This window comes from Lepisosteus platostomus, chromosome 22, assembly GCF_059453375.1.
Source record: "Lepisosteus platostomus isolate fLepPlt1 chromosome 22, fLepPlt1.hap1, whole genome shotgun sequence".
Lineage (NCBI taxonomy): Eukaryota > Metazoa > Chordata > Actinopteri > Semionotiformes > Lepisosteidae > Lepisosteus > Lepisosteus platostomus.
Window position 1 is genome coordinate 9043827 of NC_142632.1, and position 16952 is coordinate 9060778.

Below are 16952 nucleotides of genomic sequence, written 5' to 3' on the forward strand. Positions count from 1 at the left end.
CCTGCCCATCACGGCAGTGTTTCATTAAGCAGGAAAACCGGATTAGTGAAGGTTTTAATAAAAAAGGAAAAAGGGATTTCTGCCATGCTGAACCACAAAGAAAGCGGGTTTCTTGGACAAGACTGACAGGAAGCACCAGTTTCTGCTTAACCTCTTCGTATTCACTGGCACTCTCAGCTCACAAAGAATATCACTAATGCAGTCGGCAAATATTTACTGGAGAAAGGATTGTACACAATGGCCGAGTAACTGAAAGGATAAAATAAACACACAACACTAACATTTCTACACAGAAAACCTGGTCAGCATGCAATTATTTACACCACGGCTAATCATATTCATCATGGCTCCTGGCAGGAATTGATCAGGCACTGGGCACAGCAGATAAACGAATCATATTTTATTTCAAAAAAAGAAACCATCATTCAACCTGTTCATAGCACATTGGCCACCCCCTTGGTTCTGGAGGACAGCATGGCCATCACAATAAATAATTTCACAAGGAGAAATAATACAGACAGGATATTAAAAACGAAGAAATAAAACTGACATTTGACAGGTTCAAATTAAATGAAACTTAAAAAGGTTCAAACCGCTCATGCTGCCCCACCACTGCCCCTCCTACAAAAACACCAACCCCTTTTCGTTTAAAAAAAAAAAAAACCCCGAAACGGCATCTTGTATAAACCCTTGACATCGCTTTTGCAAAATATGGTTACAAAAATTGTCAGTTCTCTTAAAATCGCTGTAGTAGAAACGGATTAAATGAGGATTTTGTCAAGAATAAAAAGTACAGAAAATGTGCTTTCATCCTTTTTTTATACATTAGCATACATATATATAATATATTAAGAGCTTCTGTGGATCTTTATGCTATAGCTCTGGTGTTAACAGCTGTATTGCACAAGGCTGTTACCTCTTGTCAGCAACTCACAGCGTGTCCCAGCAACCCCTTCCTCCCAGGATGCCTTGCTGCTGGCCCTGACGCAGCCGAGATGCCACGCTCGCACGTTTACAGAATCTAACCCCGTCAGCTGGCACCTGCACCAGTCCAAGCCGTTTCAAAGTTCAGATCTGCAACAGTCCCGACCACGGTTCAAAAGCCCTCTCTCCGTCCCTCAGCGACAGAGAGAACAGATTTCCGGAGAAACCCGTATCCGTGGCCCCGCAAGGGGGCCGCCGTTCACAGTTTGTCACATGACGAGTTTCCAGGCTCAGCTAGTTTTGTCCCCCTCCCCCTCCCCACTGCCCCCCCCCTCCCCACCCCTTCCTGGAGACCAGCGGTCATTTTCAAGAGTGCAGGATACAGTACAAAAGTGGTGTGTGCAATATCTTCCAATGATCGCTTATTTCCTTTCTGATGCTTTGTGTTCTGCAGAGCAACAAAAAATACATCTGGATATGTGAACAACCTCATGCTGTTCCATGGCTTCTCCTTCCCACGTTTCATCCCCAGTTTTCAGTTTTGGGATCAGCTCTGATCTTTGTGACAGTACCTGGCTGTACATTAGCAGCTGGGCTGGCAAACATATGCTAAATCCCTTATCTAAGATGTGAAACGCCTGGACCTTTCCTGGCGTCCAGGCAGACTGGATGCTGTCAGCAGTCAGTCGCCTGGCGTTTCTGCCAGCCGGCCGCGCTCCAGCCTCTCTTCCACTGCGGGACACGGAACGAAACGTCCACAAAATTTCACATCTCATTCGTTGATTGAAACTGTTCACCGGGAAGAAGAAAAAACAACACAGAATTCTAAGATGGAAAACCAAGCGGCACCCTGTCTACAGAAAGTCACACTGGACATGACCCCATGTAAACCAAAGCAAGGAATGTGTATGTGTATTGTGCATTTGTCCAGTATTTGTTAAACCATTCACAGTCGCAAGAGTTTCTCTCTACTGAAATTGTTTATGCTCCACTGCACCAGTCCCACCTGTTTCAAAGTTCAAATCTGCAAACAGAACTCTTATTGAGATTGTAGGTGGCCTTCCATTGGCACCTTAATACTACTGCCTATCCCGCGGTCATCCTGAATAGACCACACCAGCAGGGGAACAGAACAGAGCCCTGCTCAGTAACAGAGGAGGTTTAGGTCACAACTAGCGCTTTTGTGAACCACTCCTCCTCTCCTCTCCTGAGGGTTTTGTGTCTCCTCAGCAATGTCTCACAGACATTTTCTGTGGCAGGTCAGTAGAAAAGAGTTAAAAGAATGAAGAGGCACTCCTGAATCACCAAGGTTTTCCATTCTAGATTGAAAAACCCCCACAATGGTCGCGAACCACACACATACAGCACCTCTAGGCAAAGAGGCAGCTATGAGGAAGGCTGATGTTACTCTGCTTGGGGTTCTGCCCTGGCAGCTGATACAGCCAGCCTCTTGGGCTGCAGTATCTTCTAGGGAAGGGGCTGGACAAGCTCTGTGCAGGAGAGCCACCGTCCACACTTGAAGAATTCGAGGGACAAGTCCTAATTTTCTGAGTTTGGGCTGACCAGCTCTGCGCGGCTCTTAAGCGATGATCTTCTGAGGAATTTCGATGGAAGCCTTGAGGAAGATGGCATTGTCCCGGATGTAGTTCCTCTTCTTGATCTCCTCGTGGGAGATGAACTTGGGGTAGCCGAAGCCCAGCGTGCTCTCGTCCAGAGAGTTCCGGGAGCTGCCGGGCTTCTGGAAGTTCTTCCAGTTGGGGTCGGGGTTGAAGGTCTCGGTGATGTGCTGGGGCTTGGACAGCGAGGGGTCGCTCTGGTCCAGGATGGAGAAGGTGACCTTGTAGGAGAAAGGCCACTCCAGCAGGCTGTCGTACTCGCCGGGCAGCACCCGAATGTAGATGGAGAGGTGGGTGCCCTCCCCACTGCCGTTACCGTTGAGGAAGGCCGACACCTGCAGCTTGTAGCCGTACTTGTGGGTGTAGAAGGGGGGGCTGAAGAACTCGTAGTTGTTCCTGAGCTTGGCCTCCTGCAGCTTGCGGGAGTAGTCGGAGATCTTCCAGATGAGCACGCCGTCGTGGCTGACCGACAGCTCCTCCATCTCGCGCCGCAGCTCCTGGATCTCCTGCCTCTGCCGGCTCACCAGGCTGCACATCAGGGTCAGGTGGGCCTTACTGGTGTCCTCCAGGTGCCTACCCATCGCCACCTTGGGGCACTGCCAGAGACAAAAGAAAGGCCCAGTGTGAGGGCTTGCCCCGCATCGTGGGGCACCTGCACGCCCCCATCGGTCTGCAGCCCTAGCATTGTGGGTAAAACGGTCTGAGAACTTGACGTGACCAGTGGCAGCACCAACGTGTCTTGGCGTGGGATGAAAAGAGCTTGAAAAATGGAATTGTTGTAAGTTTGAAAACAACAATAAAGGTGTAATATGAACATTTCTACCATACAAAAATAAAAGCACATGCAGGAGAAGACGACAGATTCTTTTTTCCCCTAAAAAACAAACACATTTTTGAAAACTCCTTACTGCTCCGCTGCAGGGGTTTGTAGTTTTTAAAGTGGTGCCGAGATGCAGGCACAGCTAAGCGAATCAAGAGCTAAGCGGACCAATCTCCTGATGGAAGAGGAATGATGCCCTGGCGCCGGAGACTGACCCTGTGCTTGCAGCCGGCGTCCTTGAACGGGCACAGTACCAGGGCACTGCCGCAGCTCTCCTTCAGATGGCTGGCCAGATCCTCGCGGGGCACGTTGAGGGCGTTGCACTGGTTTGGGCACTGCACTGGAAACCGAGGGCAATGGTACTGGTGGTTCTGAAGGTGGATAAAAAGATCATCAATACTCCTCAGATCACACAGACATTTCCCACTCCTGTTAACATCAGTCTTTTAACAGGAAACACCTTCAAGGAGCCTTTAATGAAGTAAAACATGTCAGATTAAATAAGTCCATTTAGAACAGAAGTGGATCCTATCCTGGGGCCCATGTTTGCAATCCTACTCATCTCTTAAAAAGCTGGCAACTTCCTGAATTGGACTGAATGAACGGCTTTGAGCCCAGTTCATCAGTGTGCTCCTGCTTTAATAAAGAGTCCCAGAAATCCTGCAGTCACGCTGCACAGCCCCGTGGAGACCACCTCTATCTCCGTGCACCAGCGACCACACTGGCTGCGATTCTGTGCACACAGGTGCTGATCAGAACGCGCCAGCCAGGGCAAACTCAGGCGGACTGGCACGGCGCGCGAGGCACTGAATGCGGCTTTTTCTGACGCGCCAGTGGGCGGCGTGCCATCCGTGCCCACAGGGGGCGGCAGGCACAGGGAGGGAGTGTTCCCGCAAGAGCTGGGAAGAAAAAGCTTTCACACAGTGACTGGTGGAACACTGCTCCCTTATCCCAGGCTGGGAGAAATAAATGAACAAAAAACCCCCAAGCCTTCCCATCAGTGACAGTGCTGCACAGTGAGGCAGGAAGGAGACCGGAGGTCCATATTATACAGCCGGAGTCAGGCCACTGTGGATCACTACGGCGCTTACACTGAGCTCAACACAGCGCCAGCGAGGAGAAAAGACAGTCGTCTGTTCAGACCAGTTCAATGGGTCACCTGCTGCTTTGCTTTGGGAATCGAATGAATTAACAAGGTTCTTGCAAATTTTCCATCAGGAACCATGGTGGGTAAGCTTCGGAAGCATAACAGGGTCACAGTTATATTGAAGACTGATTTTGCTTTGAATATATATATATATTTTCCCCTATTGAGCCATTGCTCCACTGTTACAAAGTGCAGGGCTGCGATGTGCTATTAGCACAGACCGTGTACTAGATGATGAACAATTCGGTTGCCCTTGCACACGAGTTAACTTCCTTTTGTCAGGCTCTTGCTGACCTGGATGGTGTCGTAGACGAACTCCTTGCCGCAGTACTTGCAGGGCTGGGTGCGCTTGGGGCACTCGGCCAGGCTGTGCTGGGACAGCAGCCTGCGCATCATGCGCGCCCCACACTTGTTCTCGCAGTACACACTCTCCTGCGGGCAGATGCCCTGGTGGTTCTGGAGGAGAGAGGGGGACAAACAGGGGGTCACGCCCGAGCCTGGCACCCTCCAGAGCCACCCACACCCCCCCCTCACAAGTCGGCGCCCCCGAGATACCCTCCCTTGCAGAAATAAAAGTGCAAAAAAACCAACTGTGCATCTTCGTAGGCCGCCATCCTGCAGCTGATAGGCATGAATTTCTAAAGGGGTTTGGTGTATTTATACTGGAAAACATTATCCAGTACTGGAAAACATTATCCAGTACTGGAATGTATATTGTACTGGAAAAGCGTTAAACTTGATAACCTAACGTCTTCCAAGACGCTGCTGATGGGATTCTTATATTGATGATCTATTCACTGGTGAGCTGGCTAACTTGGCGAAAGCCCTTTCTCGTGTTCAGGTGCTGCCGTTGCCAGTAGCTGTCGTGTGCAGTTCAGTTAGCAAATAAAAAAAAAGCAGAATTCCTGAAACCAACCGCTGAGAACAAGAGCTCACACAGCAGGTTAAGTCTCCGCTGGAACACAGATGGCCATGTTTTTAGCCCGTTTCTCATATCTAGATATATACCGTACTCTGTGGCTTTTGGGGAGAGCAACTACTGCAGTTTTGGCAGGGAAAAGACCAAACGGCACAGAGCTGACAGGCAGTTTGCTTTCTTTCAAAACAACGTTGGGTATAAAAGGGAATTTTAAAAGAAAACAAGAGTTCATTAAACGTAAACTAACTTTCGGCTAAAAATACAGTCTGAGAAAATATGTTAAGGGAGGCGTAAATGTGGCTGGGGATCAGTTCACAACTAGACTGAGTGTCCCGAAACTGCTCTGGGGCCACAATCCCAGGCTTTGTTTCCAGGTGTACAAGAGCAGCCCTGTTTTTTTTAAAAAAAACACCACCCTCTTTACTAGGAAAAAAAATAAGAAAGAAGTGCAAATGCTGGGCTTCCTGAGGCTTGAATCCATCACAAGGGAGGCCTTTCATTCAAGAGAGGAGCGTGACAGAGCGAGATTTGCTGGTCAGCGAGTTTCCCCAGCAGGGCTGAGACCTACTGACCACTGGCCCAGTAAGACATTTATCAGCCCCTCTCACTACAGCACAGCAGATATACAGACACCTCTGAACAGAGCCACTCTGCAACCCTCATTAATTAATTCACAAGTCAAATTCAATATTCTAACAGCCACATCCCTTAGTAGGTCCCCAGAGTAGGTCTGGGGCACAGGAGCGCAGTTCCAGCCCATCATAGGTCTATACTTTACCAGGACTCTTGTCTCATTGAGCTGGAGCACCCCTATGGTCTTCAGCAGTTAAGGGTTTAAAAACCTGCAGGTCTGTGGACCTCAGAGATCAAAGCTGGCACCTGTGGCTCCTCGGATCTGAATGAAAGCACAGCCGCATGGTTTCCGAAGAGGTGACTGTTCTGCTTTTATTCCGGGCAAGATTCAACAACTCTCCCATCAGAGTAGAAAAGGAACGGTAACTCTGTACTGGGAAAGATCTGCTCACCTCATTGTGTCGCTTGCACAGCTCACACCTCTGCCCTATTCCTGTGGACACATGCACCAGTCCTTCCCATGTCCCTACATATACTTTTGCAGATTGATTAACAGCATTATCAGCTTCCACGTTCATGATGCATATCACTACAGTGACCTGAGCTTTGCGATCCCCAGTTCTCACCTCGTAGGCCTCCCCGGTGAACTCATTCCCGCAGAACTCGCACTTGACCTTGCGCTTGGGGCAGTCGTGCTGGAGGTGGTCCGGCAGGTCCCTCCTGGTCAACTTGATGGCGCAGCGGTTTGGGCAGGGGATCACGTTGAACGCGCAGGTGGAGAAATGACTCTGGACAGACGGGGAGCGGAGAGGCTGGTCAGCAACAGATCCCTCGATATGTCAATAGGGTCGGCTAAGAGACAATTAGTCAACCGGAGCGCTCAAGATGGGAGGTGCTGGGGGTCAAACACTGAGAACTCCATCCAGCAACACGATGCAACAATTAAGCAAGCTGTGTCTCAATTGCAATAGGCATGCAAGTGCAATAGGATGCCGGTTACGATGCAAGAGCTAGGTCATGCACAGTGAGGAGCAGTACGTCGTGCTGACCGCTGGCCTCTCTCTCACCTGTAGCTGCTTCATCTGCCCAGTCCAGCGGCAGCCCTCCTCGCTGTGGATGCAGCGGATGGACAGAGACAGAATCTGCTGCTCCAGGTCAGGGTCAGGGTAGATCTGGAGGAGAGAGCAGCAGAACTGCCATCAGACAATCCCAGCTGTGTTGCAGTCGCCATTTTACTCCCTAAACCCTAATGCACCTTTGGCGAATTTCTGCAGGGAGAGCCCTGGGCACACAGAAACCGGGAGGTGTGGAATATGTTTTTTTTAAATAGAAACATCTCATGAGATGCAGCCTTTTCCAGCTTGACGGTAACAGAATAGCTTCTTTCCTGCTAATGAAACGGCAAATCGCAAGGGCTGCTGACAGGAAACCAGCATTTCTGAACCACTAAGCCTCACGTGGCAGTGGAGCTCCCCAGACAGGCCTTGGATGGAGACGCCGGGGTCACCTTGTCCACCTCTGTCAGACCTTCTCCGTGGCCTGAAGCAGCAGGGAGTCAGACAAGGACATGTTGTCACGGACTAGCGCCGCAACAGTCCGTATAGCTCGAAGCTCCCGTGTCAGATCGTTTTAATACACGTATCTGAGACCCCGCACGAACCCAGAGGATGAGACGGAGGAGAGCAGGAGACGTGCCTGCACTGCAACAGGAAGAGCCAAATCCATTTATCCAATCAGGACCAAATCCCCACGGACTCCAATGGCAGAGTGATCACTGCCGACTGGATCACTCAGATCCAGAATCCCTTTTCCACTTGCGCTCTTGGAACTAGTATGTTGTGGAGAATGAAGACGGTTTTAATAGGTTTCCAGGAAAACTTGCATCATAGTTTTAGTTCTTTTGACTTGGCAACAGTTTTTAAAGCTGCCCTCAGGAAATTGCCAGTTTAAGGTCTGAACCAAACCCCCCCCAGGCGCCGCGCATTTCCAGCAGTAGACCCTCCAGTTGCACAGGAGCAGGGCCAGAGGGTAACAAGTGTTGCACTAAGCTGCTCAGACGTCTCCACGCAGCTTCAGAGCCTGTTACAATGACACCTGCGCTGTGGGAGAGTCTCCTGCCCAAACTCCACGGGAAAGGCAAGCTGTGGCAATTTAATGAAAATAACCCCAACACGCGCCTGCTGTTCCAAGTTGGAGACTTGGCTTAATCGCAGCTGCGTGTTCAGGATTTATTCTGATAGCAATCAGGAGCACCTGAGCTCAGCCCAACCCTAATTTAAGTTCCCCTGCATGAATAGGACACTTTTATTTTGTAACAATCTATTAAATGATGACAAGGAGCTGACAGCTGAATATGAATCATCATCTTTGTAGCGTACACTGAAGATCAGTCGTGCGGTCTGTATTTTTAGCCGTGTTCAGCTCTGGCTGGAATCACAAATTGAACAAGAGTTGTCACACAGGGGAGACTTTTCACAGAGATGGAAGGCGGAGAGTGATTAAAATCTCAATGAACTTTTTCAGCCTGGACCCTTGCTCAGAACAGGAAAGTGGAGATGAATACAGAATTAAGCCTGGTCTCATGCCCTGGTCAGAACAATCCGACTTAAATGCCCCTCTTTCACTACGAGCTCACAGAGGACCCGAGGCTAGGCTTGGAAAGCGGATAAAATATTGCAAAAACAAAAAGTTTAATTAAAGCAACTTGGATTTGGAATTTCCTTTTTAGGAACCGATCATAATTAACCATGTATAATTTTAGAAAGTAACGTGCAGGCTTTAGTTCCAGAATAGTGTCTTGAAAAGGCAGCCAAATTATTGTAAGCAGATAAGCCTAATGCCCTTGTGTTATTCTTTCTCCACTATAATGAAATCCTAGAAAACTAGAGAAGTCTTTGATTCCAGCTGCCAGGCTGAATCTTGCTGCAAAAATACCGCCTTTTGCAGGCGGAGAGTCTGCAGATGAAAAGATCATTCATTTAAAAAAGAGACACCAAGACATTAGCAGTGGGAGAGAAGGGGACAGAGGGGAGAGATTCTCAGCACAGCCTGTCTGACAGCAGAGACAGCTCTTGGGAAAACCCATGTAATGTCGGCCTATAATTTCGACTTCGCTTTTGCAGAAAAGGCTGCTTGGCTCTCCGGCGATGGCGGTACGCCCCGTGCCGTGAAAAGACAGGTGAACCCGCAAAAAACGAAGTCTTTAGTTCGCCAGGCAGCCAGCTTCTCTTCCTGTCAGGTTTTACAGTCCAAGAAAATTAAATCTCTTGTGGCCATTCACTTCTGCAATTGAAAGAAATGGTGTTGGATGGCTCAGGGCCTGATTTTTTTATCCCAATCTTCAGTGTGGGGCGAACCGAATTTCTGCAGAAGCATCTTCAACTTCAGCATGAAGTAAAGCTAGGCTCTTCTTCCGACATTTTAAAACGGAAAGCTCGTCTCCCCTTAACTTGCCTGCTTGGGTGAGTCTCTTAATGAACGGTGTGGATAGCCTTGAAATCACGGCCACCATCTCTTAATGGCTGCTAGCTTCTCTGTGCATTGCTGTAATGTATTAATGACCACAAGCCCTTCATTTACCTGCTCTCTCTATTATAGTAGTCCGCAACACTTCCTTTGGAAATAGTGAACAAGCCTACAAAAGTAAGCTGTTTTGTCAGCTTTGAGAATGCCCAAACTGCTGGCTTGAGAGATACCCACAAACGCCAGCAGATACCCACAAGCACCAGCCCTCTCCCAAACACCAGGATCCCCAGTCTAAAGGTCCCGAAGACACTGCTATTACAGCCTTACCTTTGCATAGTCCAGAGGCAACTGGTCTTCTGGGCATTTAAACACACCCTCACTGCAAAAAAAGAAAAGAGAAGAAATAAAACATCAGGTTGCAGTTTAAGTTTGAGTCTAATCTAGACACAAAGCTTGATCTAGAAAAGATCAAGCATGTTTCTCCAAACGAGCACTCTCTGTTTTCGCCCTCCGCGGTGCGGCCCTGCGGCACTTGTCTAAAGCCAACAAGCAGACTTCTCGGCCAGAAACGTCAGGAACTCGTCAGAACCCGAGGTGGCCGCAGCTAAACGGAACAGAGACCGTTTATCCAAGTGACGCAACCGCACAGGGTGTAAAGGGCACGAGAAGTCGGGAAACCCTTGGACCCTGGGCTGTTTCCAGGGAATAAGCCAGCCCGACTGATGATTTGGCCTTCATTTCATACACCGCCTCTTCGCAGGCTCACAACGTGGGGCTGCAAGAGGGCAGAGGAGGCTCGCGGGCCAGGTGGAGGCCAGGGGTCCGGCAGCCCTGCTCAGCCAGCCAGGAGCGCAACAGCTCAGCAGGCCCGGCGAGGTGGCTTTTTTTCTGGGCCGTTGCCTTTTATGTTTTTGTCCTTTTCCTCCCCCATCTCTCCCAGGATTTATTTCCACAATTACACGGTTTTATTACTGGAAACGAGCTGAAGCAAATCCGAGCAAGGCCAAAATACAATCTATAATGCATAAAGGGCTTTCTCCCTCCCCTTAAGCTTTATTCTGTTCTGTTTGAAGGTCACAATACAAACGTTCCTTGATGTCTTCTGGGTTTTTTTTATTTCACTTAAAAGGGCCCTCACTCCTCTGCCCTGCCCCCTGCTTACACAGTTCACCTCACTCATCTCCCTCACTCTCTCATCTGTCCATCATTCTTGCTTTTCTCAAAGTGCCGATTTCGATTCTCGCATTGTTTTGTTTTTTTCTCCACGGCTACAAAAGGACACCGCAAAATAAAAACACGCACTGCAGACTTCATCTGTCAGGAGAAGTGGGGAAATTGTGTGCCACGTTTAAAACGCATACCGAGCCGAGGAGCTTAGGACTCCTTAAAACCGATTTAAAAAACCAAACTAAGGAGAATGAGAGCCCACTGATGCGCAAAAATATTTCTTGCCGATCGATGCCTGGGCCGGCACAGATTTATGGCGTAAAGCCGACGACAAAACATGAGGAGGAAACTCTCGATTTAAAGTTCAAATAAAATGCCGCTTTCAAATTAGCAACCCGACTGCACAGATTGGAGCCAATGCCGTGATCTTAAAATAATCCCCCCTTGCCCTTTCCGTGCAGAAGAAATCCGAGCCTGTGGAAGGGAAAGAGGCACTTTTAAAGAATTCCCGCCAGTCAGCTGTGCAACATTTGAACTTGAAGCACGTGAGAGGAGATCGGAACAGGAGTGCGTTTCCTACTAGCCCAGAGCCCAGCTTGACTGCCAGCGCTAACTGGAACAGATTACTCCTCTCTCATTAAAGTGATGGCAGGCTTCAAGTCCTGGGCGATGAGAGAGGCGTCACTCTGTGGACTTCCAGTCCGACGCTTCTAAAACCACTTTGATGTTTCATTCATGAAACCGGCTGGCAGAGGAACAGGGCCTCTGCGTAGATGCCATGATGAAATATTCACAAGGACGAATAACGAACGGGTGCGAGTGGGGGGCGGGGGGGGGAGGGGTTGAGGTTCAGAAAGCACGCCACGCTTCAAAGCGACCAATACAGGGGGCAGCTTTCCGAACTGCAGGAAAGGGAGTGCTCTTGCCTATCCACGAGGCTGAGCAAGCTGGGCACGCTGCTCACTGACAGAAGTGCCGCTACAAGGTCTGGCACACACTCTGGGTGTAGTACCAGGAAACAGTGGCCAAACAGCACGCGTCTGAAACGCCTGACGAAGATCTTGAAGAGTAACTGTGCTGATGTAGCAATGTGGATTAGCGGTTCTGGACTGCTTGGGGGTTGCAGGTTCGAATCCTGGGCAGGAGGCAGCTACTGTACCATCAAAAGATTTTTAAAGCACGAAACCGTTACAAAATAACACGATTGGAGCCCAAGAGCAGAACGAGCTCTGAGATCACAGGTTCGAGGGGTATGGTGGGTTCATTCACCGGGTTTTTCTCGGTGCCTCTCTTCCACACAAGAGCGATCCTCCGGCAGGGGCCTGGGCTGCCCGAGAGGTGTTAACAAACGAGGGTCTCGAGGGTGGGCACGGTCGCAGGAGTCGGCCTGCGCTTCCTCCTTCTCCCGTGTGCGGTCGTGGGTTCGGCGCTGCACACTTGAGACGTGGAAGACTCCCCACCAGCGATTCCCAATCGGATGCGGGGAAAAACAACCAGCTGGAAATCCCACGTTTTACAGCACAAAATGTAACTAAAAAAAACCCAGCAGCCACCCCATCATCACACACGTCATGGGCATCACTCAGTCACACAGGTATGCGAGACTACTGGGACCAGAGACGCACTGTACCTCGGTTTTCCAGATTCCGCAAGCGGGAAACACCAGTTCCAACTGGATCCCCCTGCTCTCTTTAAATAACCCTTTCAGAGAAAAGGTAGAAGTTTAACTCTCGAATGCCTGAGGGGGCGGCCCTCTTCATCGCCTGACCTCGCGGTAGAAAAACAAACAAACCAGTGTGCCTCCAGGAAGTTTGGCCACAGACAGCCTTGGACACTGAACCTGCATTGTGCTGGCTTGGAGAATTCCACAGGCTGTAATCTCCAGGAACCCGGAAGAGTCACATGAGACAAAAGGCTACACACACCCCGGGCCATGTGATAGCGCACATGAGCAGCTGTTCCGAATCCCAGGCTCCACGGCTGTCAGCTCACTGGCTGTGAACCTCTCACTCTGTAAGGCTGAACAGAAGGTCTACACTGCCCAACACCCTGGTTAGCAGCAGGCTGTTACACCTATGTCCCCGTATCACCGTCATCTGTCCAAAACAACCCAAATGTCTCATTCCCATGCCACTTTTTCATTTTAAATCCTCCCGGCAATCATGCAGATAGAAAAGGAACAGACCCTAGATGCAACTTTCCAAACTAACTTCAGCCGACGTTCCAAACGACAGAAATCAAAAATCGCTCAGTCCATTTCTCTTTCCTACACCCGCTGTCACTGGCCAGATCGGCCCCTTGTGCCTTTTCTGTCAAGGGCTATTGAAGGCGGAGAAGAGGTGTGATTTGAATGCTGAGGCTTATGTGTGGGAGTGGGGGAGCGTGCTCAAGAAGGAGTGGGTGAGCGTTAGATGTGGACTTCCGTAACTTAGGGGGGGAGCAGTGCTCAAGAAATCGGGATTCCCCGAGAAGCATGGACGAACGCTGTGCCAATCCAAGGAACAACTGTAACGTGTTTGGTGCTGCAGCCGGGAGCAAGCGGTTTTGGAACCTGTGGCAGGGTCAGACACGGTGGATCAGAAGGGGTTCAAGTGTGGAGCTGCTTCAGCATGCGGAGGCCGCAAAGGAACAAGTAGAGATTTATTCCCTGCTGAAAAGAGAAGACAAGAAACAACGTTTTGGCTGTGGAGCCTTCTGTGGGTGTCGAGGCTCCACATCTGAAACATTGCGTTTCTTTTATCCTCTTTTCGGCATGGAATAAACCCTCACTTGTGCCTGTGGATCAGAAGGTACAGCTGTCCGAGGCGAGTGTGACCGTAGGTGGAGCTCCTGAAGGATGTCGATCATGAGGAGGTGGAAGTTTCCAGATGTGATACTCTTGCCAAGGTGGCCCTGTGACAAAGGGATGTAGCGCACAGAGGAAGAGACGGGGAATTTGCCGGCAGAAAAGTAATTTCAAAATTCCTCACAAAGCCCTTAAGCGTGGCTGTGAATCCCTCAGATCCATACGACCGCTGGATCTGCAGCCTGCCAGGAACCAGAGGGGGAAGGTGAGAGAGTCTTACAGACGAGGGAGAACGAGACAGGGCCCACCCTGTTTTCTTTAATGGCCCACCACAGGCCATTAAAGAAGCCAACAAAAATGTTGCCTTGAAACTCGTCGGGCTGATTCAATCGCACCTAAACCCTGTCCCTTCCATCCAACTGTGCAGGGTGCTCCCAGGCATCTGCACACCCAATGGGAAGACAAAGAGGGGATCAAGAGAGACAAGGAAGACAAAGAGGGGATCGAGAGAGACAAGAGGGTTGCCGATGATAAAAGATGGCACTGTATCTGACCCAGTCATTTTCACCACCCTCCTACTGGCGACTGCACTGTACACACTTGCCTTCAAACCCAAACAATAGCACCCAGACGCTGGGCTTGTCTTTGCATGTGTTGCTGCAATCCGTAGCTTGATTGCACAAGGACAGACACTCCTCACATTGTGGTCTCCCCATCCCCACCACCATCCACAAGGGACGCTCCACAGAAACCAGAAGCTGGGGAAATGGCTTTGTGCACCCAACACACAGAACCGACTGTTTAAAAAGTAGGGGGATCTTTGTATAGCGCTTTCCAGCCCCCAACCAAATATTAACGGTTCTGTTCATTTCCACAGGCTCACGTTTCACACCGCAATTCCAGCCAAAGAGGTGAACTCAAGATATTTCTCATTAGTCTAGGGTTTAATTTCAAATTATAAGTTATTTCTTGCGAGATAAGCGCTGATTATTTTAAAATCGGTTAGTGTGGGGCGGAATGTCCGGGACAGTAAAAGCTGGGAACAGTTTGGGAAGCAATGTTCCTTATCCAGGGTCAGCACTGGGCATCGCACCTGGGTGGAGGCTCTTAAACTCAAAGGTCAGAAAGCAGAGACCCAGCCCCACTGTTTCACCCCCTTGCATGAATGCAGCTACACAAGGAAGGATAGTGACAATAAACAGACTAAAGAACAACTGATTGGACTGAATACTGTTTCTTTATTAGGGCGCCAGAGATGTCTTTTGAGTTCATCTTGTGCCTGAGGGAGAGAGAGAGAGAGAAACAGAGCAAAGGAGAGATGGGGAACGAGAAAGCCATTCTTAGACTGCACCTGGAGTTTAAACTGGTACTGCTGTGCCATCTTTCTGCTGCCTTAAGATGTTTGTATACAATTAAAGATGCTTTGTTTTTGTTGGTTTTTTTTTTTTTACAAAGGCACGGCCTCTAGTTTTTATGAAATAGGGTGAGGGGTCATGGTAAAGGTTGGAGTCCCTGCGCTGCCCCCAGTGTCTTCCCTTTTCTCTCCCCTGAATCTTCCTCGTCTTTCCTTTCAGGTCACTGGCTGACACCTCGGCGCAGTGTCAGAGGCGCGGGACAGATGGGAAAGCCGAACGCTAATTACCCACTGGTTTTCCCTAATTTACCCGGGCTGACAAAGCCGCAATCAGATTGCCTGCATCTGGGGTAATGAGGTCAGACAGCGGCAATCTGCTTAAAGCTAATTAGAGAAAGAATGGGCAGGCACAATGAACAGAGACAGACAGGGGCCCTGGACAAACTCCCCCTCTCCCCGTTTTATCCCAGCTCCAGCCGGGATTAAAGAGGCGTTCGTTCCAGCACCAGCCCTGGCAAAGACGGAGGCCAAAATCTTAGGCTGTTACAAGCTGCTGGACTCTTCGGTGTTTGTCTTCCAATCTAAAAGACCTCGTCAAACACAAGCAGCTCGCGGGCAGGAGGAGATCTTAAATGATTTTGTCCTGAAAACGTCAGAGGAAGCTTTGCTCAAGCGGAGCCAGCCTGAAGCTCCGGGACAGTGCATCAGTGCACCTGCAGCCCGCATCCTGTGTGCTTATGCAGGGGACTGTGTCTCAGAGGCCTGGGGGGGCTGGAACATTGGCGTTAATTCAACAGAACTGAAACGAACAGTCCCTTTGCCGGCAACAATGTTGGTTTTGTGGGGGGAGGGGGGTTAGAAATTGCAAAGAAAAAAAAATGTTAACCCTTTTCCGTTGAGATTCAAGTTAAACTGAACCGTCCAGGTACACAGGAGAGAAACAGGGGGAAAAAAAAGACACAATCGGGGCCCACCCACCCCTTCCGGAATGAATCCCTGCTGGATTTGCGTCTTCCTGACACCCGGCCTCCCCGGGAGAAAACCGGAATCGCGTTTCATCTCGCCGGGAGTCCCCTTAATCTGAAAATCCGGCTTGGCGTTTCCGTCTCCTGCTCCTGCACGGAACCCGCGGCCCACCCCTGGGATAACGGGGCTGTGTCCTGACGGCGCCGGCGGGAGAGCCAGACGGGGAGCCCCAGTCCCCCACACCTCTCCTACAGGACCTGGGGACCCCAGCTCCTGCCCCCTGCTTCCAGCACACATTGACTCCCCTTTTCCCCACTGCACAGCTCCAGACAATTACCTACATCTCATTCTTTTCCCAGAGCTCCCCCTGCAGTAAACATCTACGAACAGGGGCTCGCTGTACATCGACTGAATCCGCTCGGAAAAATATTGATCTGTGCCGCTAGCCAGGCCAATGAAGACAAATGTGAATTTACAAGCTCCACCAACATGGCTTTTGTTACCAGAATCGTAACATTTCGTGTCACAGGAGAGAAGACCTTTCATTTCACCCAGGGCAGCGGTCGGCCTCCCCATCTGTAACAGTGGCTTCAACCGGGGGGCTGCGGATATTCACAAGCTGGTGCTGTTGAGCCTCCCTTTTCCAGAGTACGACAGAGGGACCCGTCAAGGAACGGCACAGGCTGCAGGCTCTCTACAGCTAATGGAGTGGCAGTTCAGGGCTGAATCTGAAGAATTGAGGGGGTGGTGACAGCACCCGAAACCTCTTGACCCAAGAGACGCTCTCTGCTCTAGACCCGGAGAGAAGTGGCCCATTGAGAGTCACCACCCCCTCAATTCTTCAGATTCAGCCCTGAACTGCCACTCCATTAGCTCAGCTGATGAAGAGCTGACCCGAACTCTGCCTCCTACAAACCACGGCCCCACACACACCCACCCACACCCACCCCAACCTTCCAAAAACCAGCAGGATTACCTTAAGCACTGCTGCGTTCGAATTCCGGGAGAGTGTCAGGGAAAGGATACCATTCTAAAGGCACTGACCTTCCCCTCTTCTTGTTTTGTTTTAAAACCAGCTGCACCAAAAATAGGACCGTTCCCCGAACACAAGCCTTGGGGCATCAGAAGTCCCAGGCTGCTTCACATGTGGCTCACAGCTGCCGAGCTCTGAAGAGCACTGCTGGTTTGGGGATTCCAGGGCCGGGCAGTGGAATGA

The 16952-nt window shown here is 50.1% G+C and overlaps 1 protein-coding gene across 2 annotated transcripts in view; it reads right to left on the reverse strand.

The window, feature by feature from the left end:
* Positions 1 to 385: 385 nt before the first annotated feature.
* Positions 386 to 16952, reverse strand: part of LOC148643385 (TNF receptor-associated factor 4-like) — a 40169-nt gene continuing 23602 nt past the window's right edge. For both annotated transcript variants that reach the window (XM_088616577.1, XM_088616578.1), the window contains exons 2-7: positions 9792 to 9843; positions 7067 to 7171; positions 6626 to 6787; positions 4802 to 4963; positions 3576 to 3731; positions 386 to 3136 (exon numbers count right to left, since the gene is read on the reverse strand). In XM_088616577.1, coding sequence (XP_088472703.1) covers positions 2504 to 3136; positions 3576 to 3731; positions 4802 to 4963; positions 6626 to 6787; positions 7067 to 7171; positions 9792 to 9843 — 1270 coding nt within the window. In that variant the 3' untranslated portion in view covers positions 386 to 2503. The remainder of the gene's footprint in view (positions 3137 to 3575; positions 3732 to 4801; positions 4964 to 6625; positions 6788 to 7066; positions 7172 to 9791; positions 9844 to 16952) is intronic.